Genomic DNA, 11,337 nt, shown 5'->3' on the forward strand with positions numbered 1-11,337 from the left:
ACCTTTTTGTGGAAGATTGGGGTTTACGCAGCACATACCCGGAAAGTCACATAAATATGGCGTAAAAGAGCAAATGTGAACTGGGCCCGTGGTTACCTTTTTTGCTATAAACACAGCCCTGAAATTTTGGGTAGTAAAATAGATAGATTGTAAACTCAGTCCGATAATTTTAATCAATAAAATATAATTATCACGACATCATTTAATCTGCGAATAATAAATAACGTACTTATCTATATCTTATCGTGAACAATTTGTTCTTAACGAATGCTAAAATATATTAATGATAGACGAGAAAAAATAATCATTTTTAGCTGTGATACAAATTTAAAAACGCTTTGCACATTAAATTGTGCCAAGTTTTTTAAACAGATGTTTACAATACATGGTCATATAAATGGTCATTACATATTTACATACCACTTGTTTTTTGTTTATTAGCTGGAAAAACTACGGATAATTCTTATTTAAAACACGTCCGTGAAAATGTAGGGCTGTACATTGTGATTTTAAACCAATAGCCATTATCAGCGATTTTGAAAAAGCCATCCATCGTTCTTGTAATTTTATTTTGCCAAACATTAAAATATATGGATGCCGATTTCACATAACACAAGCTTCGTTTAGGAATATACAACAAAATGGATTGAGTGTAGACTACAAAAGAAAAGATTCGGAAATAAGCAAATGGTTGATTAATTATTATGGATTAGTGTTCTTAGAGCCGGAAAATGTTTTAGAGTATTTTACATTAACCCTAGTGGAATCGAAACCTGATGAATTTGCAGATTATTTAGTTGATACCTACATAGGAAAAGATGCTATTTTTCCGCTTGATTTGTGGGCCTGTGCATTAGTTGATACGCATTTAACAACAAACGCATGTGAATCATTTCATGCACATTTTAATGCAAGTTTCAATTAAACTCACCCCAATATATATTCTGCAATTATAAATGTAAAAGAAGTACAAACAGAAACGCGAATTAAAATCAATAGCCTAAATGCACCATTTCAGTTTCAAAACACAAAAACCAAAAAAAAAAAAGAATTATTAGAAAAAACACTTACATAATATAAAAATAAGGAAATATCGTTGAGTGAATACGTCAAACACATGGCTTTTTAATTCAAAAAATAAATTTATATTATAACCTATTATTAGTTATTAGTTATTACCACGGGGTGGCCATACGTATACGTATGTGAAGCATTTAGATGGAGAACGTTTAGAGTGACCAATTGAAAAGCTTCAAACTATTGTACCAAACTATTGTATGCCTTACTCAACCTAATCACTGATAAGACACAGTTATCATATTTTAAATTGTTTTTATTGGTTTTATATTTTGATAACTACTAATTTATAATATGAAAACTTAAAGTTGTGCCAACCAAATGTCAAAATAATTTTATTTTTCTCAAAATGGTAACTCTAAATGTATTCAATTTGCTTGCTTCAATTCACTACACATAATAGTATACGGTATGGCCCCTCTATATATTCTTTACTCTATGGTTATTACACTACAGTTTTACTTATATTTTTACACATTTTACATTATTACATTTTACTTATATTTTTTAAGACATATGAAACATATTACTTATATTTTTTAAAACATGAAACATATTACTTAAATTTTTACACATACAATTTTAAATTTATATATCGCATTTTATACTATGAATTATGAAAATGAAAATAATTTTTTGAGAGTAATGAGAATCCCCGTGGTGTCCTCTGGGGAATGCTAAATGGTTCTCAAAAATATTATAAGTACATACGTATATTTTTATTCGGGCCGAGTTTACACGCCAATCGTTTTTACCTGAAAAAAACCAGGGCCGAGCTTACCGGCGCAATTAAATTGTCTCACCAATACAGGTAGTCAATATTTTACCCTTAATAGTTATAAATATTCAAAGTTTAGATGAGCGGAGTGGAGTGGTACGGGGTTACCCCGCGAAATGTTTATCCACTTCTCCGCTCATCTAAACTTTGAATAATTATAACTCATAAACTACTCACCCGAAATTCGATTTTCATGTATCAAAATACTAAGAAAAATATTCTGCTTTGGAATATAAAATTAAAACCCAATGTTGTCATTCAAAAAATTAAAAAACTTAAAAAATTATAAGGATAAAAAATATTTAAAAATATAATTTTTTAAGAAAAACATTGTTTTATAAGCGAATTGAAACTATGTAAAAAAATATTTTCAAAAAAATGTACACTTTCTGAAATAATGAGTGTTCTATGATAAAAGAATCACCCAGTATAATAGTATAGGGATATCCAGCGCTATACTATATTTGAGTGCAAACTGCTAACTACTTTCAGGTTGACTTCGTAAAAAGTAAACGTGTATAATATGAGAACCCCTGGTTAAATAATATTTTACAGTTTAAGGAGCCAATTCAAATATACATTTTTCAGGAGCCAATTCAAGGGTCAAATTCATATTTACCCAAAATTGGGAGCTAATTCAATGGTAGCCGAGCTTACACGCAATCGTTTTTACCTGAAGTACCTATCGTTTTTGCCGAGTTTACAATAGACCTTTTGAATATTTTTTTTACTCAATAGTCACTACGTCATTCTGTTTTTGGCTTTCTGTTGTCACAGACGTCTGACCTAGTAGGCAGTAGCTGTATCTAGTAAACAATCTATTTGGATTTTGAAGTTTAGACAAGTAGGTACATTTTCGTATTATAATTTACACTATAAGCTGATTTTGATTATCCCGATTAGAAATTGTTTAAATTTTTCCCCTTAAAAAATAGCCACTAATAAGCTACATTTTTACGTACATTAATAAATTTTTATCACCTTTATACATTTGGACGGTTTTTGTGAAAAGGTGGTCAAGTCAAAAACTTCAACTTTTTAGAAGACGATAAAAACATATTTACTAATGGCACAGCTCAATTTAATTGGAGAAACGAGATGGTGGTTGAAGGAAGTTGCACCCAAAAAAATGTTTGGACTATTTGACACATAACATTGTAATGGCATACTATTTAAAAACTTAATCCAAGTAATGAAAACAATTAAAGATTCGGTACAAAATGACTCGGAATCTAGAGCTTAAGCGTCAGATTTCATAGAAAATTTCATAAAATATGAGACAATTTTAACAGCAATGGTGCTCCTCAAAATATTTAGTATTACAGGACCTTTATCTAAATATCTCTAGGGAAATAACTGTGACATATTACAAGCATATGATATGATTGAAAAATCTGAAGTTCAATTGTAGCATGTAGAATTAAGTGAAATTCATGAAAAAACCATTGCATTTATACAACATAGGAATTACAAACTTGATGGAATTAATATTATTATTGAAAGTGAATTACCAAATAAATTACGTCGAGTTCCCAAATAATGTTTAACTATAAGGCTAATGATTATTTCAAAAACATTTCAGCGATTGTTGAATGACAGACACTTTTCAAACTATTATGGACACAATTAATAATAAAATAAAAGTAAGGTATGGAAGTTTAACTCCAAAAATGTGTGCAGATATTTCTTATTTAGATTCAAAAACTTTGAAGATATAAAAAACAAAGGCCTTCCAGAAAATGCAATGAAAAAAATTAGTGAAAAATTGAACTTCATAAATCTAAATGTAATACAAGCTTCACTAAAAGAGGAGTTTCTTGATTTTATAAACAAATTTGACTCTCTAAGACAAAATATAAATCTTAGTTATTCAAACAAGAATGAAGATATAGATGACTTGGATAGCTTTAACTTAGACGAAAAAGAATATCCACTAAGTAAAAATGCTTGTAGGTAACAAGTGTTAAAATTGTATTAATTACTGTAATATCATTTTGTTGAGATATTCTTTGTATTGTTCAGTCTATTCTTCATTATTCTTAGCTTATAAGTATATATTAACTATATAGAATGTTGGTATAGTACGCAACGACGCCTGTACGAAGTACATGCGCCGAAGCTACCTATCTGCACCTTACCAACCGTTACCACAGACTACGACGGCACGACACTGTCGACTCCCCCACCATGCCAAAAGGCACAAGGTGGGACGGGAAGGCAAGTCGCGCTGGACGAGTACCGGCCGCCGGCGACATCTCTCTTGCTTTAATTACGGTAAATTTATAGGAATACGGTAATATTGGTCACACTGTATGGTTCATATCAAATTCTGGCAACGCTGCTTGCTTACCGACCGTCTGACCAGCAACCCACCGGTACGGATTTTTCTTGTTCTACTACGAAAACCAAAACCCGGTCACGTTTCTTTTTTCCTCGTGTTACGTCTTACGTGTCGACCACGGCCCTGGCCACGCCGTCGCTACACCATCGTGCTTTATCGTGACTTTCATATATTGTGCCGTATTAAATATACCTGTCCACGGCGCTAACCACGCCGGTACGTGCTGTACCCTCACGTGTCGCAATAAACGTCCCCCCGTGGACATTACCACAGACCCGTGTGTTATTATTTATTCTAACTTGTGTTGTGAACCGTGGGCGTCAACACTTCGCAGCTCATCCTGAACCGGGACCACCGTGGAACCCCCTCAACCCGTCGTGTCCCGCGTCAATGTATACATTACAAAACCAATATAATGTATTAAATAATAATTGGTTTGTCTCGAATTCATGATGAATAACAAAGGCAGTAAATTATAGAAAACAAATTAAATATTACAAGGCAGTAAACAAACTATAAAAACTAATTATTACTAGATAATAGATTTCTTGTACTATCATAGTTGTAGCAACTAGCAACTAGCAATGTGGCGATACAGGGCCCGTATCACCACTTTTATCCCGCCTTGTCGTTACCGCCCGCGTACCGGACCTATTTGTATTATATTCGTGATTTATTTAATTTTATACAACTTCTGTGATATTTATATTTATGTTCCTTTGATATCTCGATCTCGCGTCTCCCATTGGCGACTCCATGCCACTCGTCCCGGGACGGGTACGAGGCAGCTGACCGACCGGCCAGCGTTCTCTTTGCTCACCGCCCTCGACCGAGCCTCACTAGAGATGGAAAGTTTAGTTCATTTTTGTGAATAGTTCATTAGTTCACAGTTCATTAATGTGAATAGTTCAAATGAACTATTCTTCAGTTCACATAGTTCACTAGTTGTATGGACTATGGATCATACTGAAACTGATATGGTTTCAGGTTTGGCAATGAACTATGAAGTAATGAACTATTCGTCTCCTAGTAAAATCTTGAAAACAGCTGTTCACACTTTACAATCATAATAAATATGATACGATTACCAGATTACCACGATTATATTGTGCAGATTACATAAATATCAGTATCATCAAAAATATGTATTACAATTATCTCTATTATCATATGTATTACGTAATAGGTACTAAAATGAGTAAATTTAAGTTTAAAATCAACTATATGGCGATTGAAAGCTTATCAGAACGGCGGGGGGTGGATCTGTAACGGGGAACATGTAAAATAACATAAATTATACACAGCGTCCCCGTTACATCTCATCACTTTCAAGTTTCAATCGCAAATTGGCTATCTAGGTAGTAGTCCGTGGTGGGAATTCAACATTAATTAACTTCTTTGTCTATGAAATTTATTATTACTAATAATATACTGACTTCTGAGACCTGTATAGTCTATATTCTATAGGAATCCAGTACACTTGTTAATCAATTAAAACCAAATTTGAAAATTGAATACCTACACATCTTAGATTAATTATTTCTTACCTAGTAAAATATTTACAATAATTTATGATTTTATTAACAACTGTTTAATTAGTAATTACCAAATAATAAAGTATTTCAAAATTATAATACATGGCAAATATTTGTATATTAAGTTTAAAAATATGTTGTAGAAAAAAAGCAAATTAGTGTACAAATAAAGATGAAATTATTGACAATTAAGAATCATTAATTCAATAACCATAGTCCAATAGTCCATAACAGATATTTACCATATTAATAAAAATGTTGGTACTTTTTGGTTATTAATTATTATATTATGGAGACCAACTATTGGTCCTAATAGTGGAAATATTAATTTCATTTTCGTACTATGAACTATTTAGCACCATTTATTTTAAGTTCATAATTATTCTTTTTGAACATAATAATATATAAGATAGTGGATACCGGATATAAGTACTTAATTATAATAGACACACAATTATTATTATGCAATATATATATTTCTTTATTTTGTTTGCTTTGTATAATACATTTTTGTACCTAGTTAATACTATTAGGTACCTACTTACTTTATAGTTTATAATACTACTAATACAATAATTAACTACAAAAGTTAGTAATAAAAGAAAGAAGAATTAATAATAACAAGAATAATACAAGAAGAAATTGCGAAAAGGAATCTTAAAAATATAATCTTTAATACTTTTGTTTAGCACATTATTTGTTTGTCTCTTGTTACTTACATTCAATAAATACTTCAAATTTTATGCTATTGTGTTGTTATTACTTTTATTATTTAATTAAAATTACATTCCTAATCCCTAAGTTCATTAATTATGTGAGAAGTGGCAACATTTTGAAGACGACCAAATTGGTATTCTATTAAATTTTAATTTTATATAAGTAAAGAGATTAAAACAAATATGTTTCTCCAAACGATGATGATACCTAATCTTATATAATAAGATTGGTATTATAACTTTTTCAAACAATAATATGAGTGGTAATAATATTGTAAAATGACAAGTGCAAACATGTAAAATCTTGCACAAATTTGAAACCATACCCTGTATAACTATAGTATTTTTTATGACTGTATGCATTAATATACTAATAATTATTACAGTATCTGCATTTGCATTTAACAGTGAACAGTGTTTATTTTACTGAGCGTAGTGAATTTTACAGATTTAAATAGTTTAATTAAAAACATCTCATTTAAAAGTACATTTTATAAATTGTTAATAATGGCCCCACGTAAAAGGAGTGATATATGGAATCACTTTACTGAATTGGAAGGATAGTAAAGCCAAATGTGGGTATTGCAGTCATAGGCGGATCTACAGGGTGTGCCGGGTGTTCCAAGGCACACCCTAATGTACAAAAAAAAAAATTAATAACAACACATTAATTGAATTTCAATTTTTTGTAAATTAAACTACGCAGAATAAGTCTCTAAAATAATAACTATAAATTGAATCATTCAATGTTATTGTCGTCGAAACCGACACAAAAACTCAGATTAATATACATGGTATATACGTGGTGATGGCCAACTGGTAATTATTTTTAGCGCAAAAATATTGTCTTTTCTCGGAAACCGACATCGCGCTGATAACGACGGTCGACAATTAACAAATAATAGTTTGATAGTTATTGGTATTTACTATTTCATTTAATGTTACGTCTTGTTTCAAGCAACTCATATACATTACTACATTAGGTAACATTTTAATATTATTGTTAAGACGTTAACTTTGTGTACAACAACCTCGGACGACGAATTTTTAAATATTAAATGTAAGTACTATTTTATATAATTACCCATTTTATATTTATACTTATATTTATTATACCCATAAACATTATATACACATACGCAGTGGTGCTTATACTATACATTGATACTTGATTTATTTTATTATACAATTTAAATTAAAAATCAATTATTAAGGTATATTTTGCGTTGTAGGTATGTCGTTTTCCTCAAAATCAATTCAATTTAATATTTATTAAAATTTGCTATTGAAGATAGAAAATGGATAAATTTATATTTAAGAGCAATAAAAATGAAGATATAAAAAATACTCCAAACATTGCTTTACAAAATAATGAAGTTCTTAACAAACAAATTTTCGGTGATGCAGATGACCCTGTAAATGAGATACCCGTTTCGAGATTAGAAAAAAAAGATAGAATTGACAAAGGTCCCTACCAACCAAAATTTGATTTTCCTAGAACAATAATAGGCTCAAAATATAGAAGTTTCCAAATCGAATGGTACAATAAGTATTCGTGGTTAGAATATAGTAAAGTTTTTGATTCTGCATTTTGTTTTTACTGTCGTGTATTTTGTTTAAACGATCCAGCAACAAAAGGTCATATTGATTTTGCTTTTATAAAAAAGGGATTTAAAAATTGGCATAGAGCAAACGAATGTTTCCGTAACCATGAAAAATCTAAAGGCCATCAACATAGCGTTTCTTCTTGGAGTAGTTATACAAAAGATAAATCGGTTGATATTTTGTTAGATGAGCAAAAGGAAGTGTTTATTTCAAAGTAAAATCAAGTTAAAATAAAAAATCGTCAGATAATGGAAAGGTTAATTGATATTGTTATTTGTTTAGCAAAAGGAGGTAGACCATTTAGAGGCCATGATGAGAGTAAAATCAGTATTGCACGAGGACTGTTTTTAGATTTAGTAGATTTAGTGTCAAAGTATGACCCTACTTTAAAAGATCATCTAACAAATGGACCCCAAAATGCTTTATACACTAGTGGAAAAATCCAAAACGACATAATTATCAGCATAAGCAACATCATATTACGAAAAATATCACATTCCGTCCAGAACAAATTTGTTTCAATAATGGCTGACGAAACAAGTGATTGTGGACACCATGAACAAATGGCAATTGTTTTGGTAGATGCTCAAGCTATTTTCAATGAGTTAAAAGTTGTTCTCTCCGTATTGAAAGTAGATTGGAAGAATGTATTATCGGTTTGCTTTGATGGCGCGGCAGCCATGTCAGGAAGTGTATCAGGAGTTCAGATGAGGTGTAAAGAATTAAACAGTAATATTGTATATGTGCATTGTTACGCACATTGTTTGAACCTAGTTTTAGTCGATGCTTGTACACTAGACAAAGGAAATAGATTAATTTTCGATTTTTTTGGGATTGTACAATTTATTTACACATTTATTGATGGGAGTTGTTCACGACACGCAACTTTTGAAAAAATATCAAATGAAATCGGTTCAACATTGAGAACATTAAAGTCTCTTTCCACGACTAGGTGGGCTTGTCGCGCGGAAGCTGTTGCCGTGATAAAAATTAATTATTCAGCCATCCTTAGAGCTCTTACTGAAATTATTGAAACAACTAAACAAAGTGATGTTAAAGTTAAAGGAATTGGTTTATTACATCAAGTAAAATCTTTTAATTTTATATTCGGGTTAACAATGATGCACCCAATACTTCAATTAATTGTTAAAGTAAGTAAATTGCTGCAAAGTCCTAATATTAATCTGATTAATGCTATGGCCAGCATAAAGTCTCTTCGAGCAGCTTTTATAAATTTAAGAAATGAGACAGAGTTTCTAAACATTTTTAGTGAAGCAAAAAATTTGTGCATAGAACTAGAAATAGATATTCCATTAGTTAAAAAACGGAAGGTATCAAGTCGCCTCGATGAATTTGCTAAAACAGAACATTATTATGAAACTAAGGAAGAAGAATTACGTAGTTTGTGTTTTTATCAAATGTTAGATAATATGGTAACGTTATTAGATTTAAGATTTCAACAAGAAACCATCAAAATTATAAATGCTGTGGGAAATCTCTTAAATCTAAAATTAAATAAAGAAGAAGCAGCTGTTTTAGAAGAAAAATTCAAACTTTCTCAAGATGAATTAATGGCAGAAATAAGATTGTTAAAAGCAGATCAGACTGTACTAACTGGAAATTCAGCAACAACATTAAGTGGATGGATCCAGTGGATGCAAGAAAATGAAAAATATAAAATTTACACGGCTTTTAATGCAGCAATTCAAAGTTTTTCTGTCATCCCCGTGACAAGCTGCTCATGTGAAAGAGCGTTTTCTAAACTGACTCACGTGAAAACGAAGTTAAGGTCAACTACGAAACAAGATCGATTGGAATCACTCATGTTATTATATGTCGAACAAGAATTAACGGCCAATGTTGAAGCTTCTGAAGTTATAGAAGAATTTAAAAGTATTGTGCAATTTCAAAGACGATTGTTATTATAAGTTAATATAATAAATTATACTAGTGTTGTCTCAGTTTATTAATAAATATAAAATAATGATTTATGAACTAATGTATTATGAAATTAATCAATAAATTATTATAATTAATACCTACTTACATATTACATAAAATATAGTTGGCTTACAGGAGGTAGGTAACCAAAAATTAATTTATTTAAATTTGTAAATTTGTAACCATTTCTTTTGATTTCTTAGATAGAAAAAAAATAGTATATTGTATTTCGCCAATAGCTACCAATAGGTAAATATTATACAATAAGTTATAGTATTGGTTAGTAAAAAAGTCTCGGATATTTGAAATATTTTATTTTTAAATTTATTTATACATATAGATAAAAAAAATAACTACAAAATAAAAGCCAGGCACACTCAAATGTAAAACTCTGGGTGCGCCTATGATTGCAGTAACAAGTACAGTGTTGCTGGTGGATCTTTGGCAATTTGAGACGCCACTTAAAAACTGTACATCCCGCTGTAATAATATCAAAAGCAGTAGTGACTAGTGATGAAAGTCATGTAGATGATCGTGCAGATCATGGTATTTTTTAATAAATCGTTTTGTACTATTATTTTTTTTTTTATTAATTTTAAATTTACTATTATTAAAACCCTTTATGTCATTTTAAATGAATAACTCAGCAGGTCCACCAGTAGAAACAATGATTGTTCCTGGTACTAGCAGTGTTAAATCAAGCCAACCTACTCAAACACAAAGTAGCATTATGCATTTTATGCAAAATAAGAAACCTATGGCAGTCAGTAGATCAAAACAAATTGATGAGCAGGTTACAAAAATGATTGTTAAAGGGTAATTACATATTTTTATTTTTAGCTATATTAAAATTATTAATACAATTCGTCTAGAAACAAAAAGAAAATGAATAATTATATTTTAGTTTAATATTATATTTTGAATTACATATAACTAAAATAATTCAATTAGATGTTTACTGGCTTTAAAAATTGTAAATACTCTTAAATACATTTAAAATCTATATATTTATACACGTACGCATTTTCTGAAAGTTTTTTACTAGTATAAATGAGGCGCTGAGCGCAAAAGTGGCCTAAACCACAAAAAATGAAAAATTGAAGCAACTGTACCAAGTTATTCAAAATTGTGTAATTAATATAAAAGCAAGACCGGCCTATTTAGTTTATTTTTTTTCCCCAAGATAGCAGCACTATTCTGTTGTTGCATCCAGTCATTTTTGTTTTCATTATAATGCAATACTGGCCTATTTACATTATCACAAAATACGCCACTATGGTTACCAAATTTTATCAAAACCGTTAATAGCCGTTTTAATCATAAGTTATAAACACGTTTAGTTCG

The 11,337-nt window shown here is 30.3% G+C and overlaps 2 protein-coding genes across 2 annotated transcripts; both read left to right on the top strand.

Moving 5' to 3' along the window:
* Positions 1 to 4,042: 4,042 nt before the first annotated feature.
* LOC115033098 (zinc finger MYM-type protein 5-like) lies at positions 4,043 to 8,270 on the top strand. The gene is made up of 3 exons (XM_029485097.1): positions 4,043 to 4,129; positions 5,072 to 5,225; positions 7,783 to 8,270. Exons 1-3 carry the CDS (start codon positions 4,043 to 4,045, stop codon positions 8,268 to 8,270), a joined length of 729 nt encoding a protein of 242 aa, XP_029340957.1.
* A 30-nt stretch (positions 8,271 to 8,300) lies between these two features.
* LOC103307975 lies at positions 8,301 to 10,813 on the top strand. Its single transcript, XM_008180535.1, has 3 exons — positions 8,301 to 8,764; positions 9,005 to 9,945; positions 10,644 to 10,813. Exons 1-3 carry the CDS (start codon positions 8,301 to 8,303, stop codon positions 10,811 to 10,813), a joined length of 1,575 nt encoding a protein of 524 aa, XP_008178757.1.
* Positions 10,814 to 11,337: the final 524 nt, after the last annotated feature.

This window comes from Acyrthosiphon pisum, chromosome X (genome assembly GCF_005508785.2).
Source record: "Acyrthosiphon pisum isolate AL4f chromosome X, pea_aphid_22Mar2018_4r6ur, whole genome shotgun sequence".
NCBI lineage: Eukaryota > Metazoa > Arthropoda > Insecta > Hemiptera > Aphididae > Acyrthosiphon > Acyrthosiphon pisum.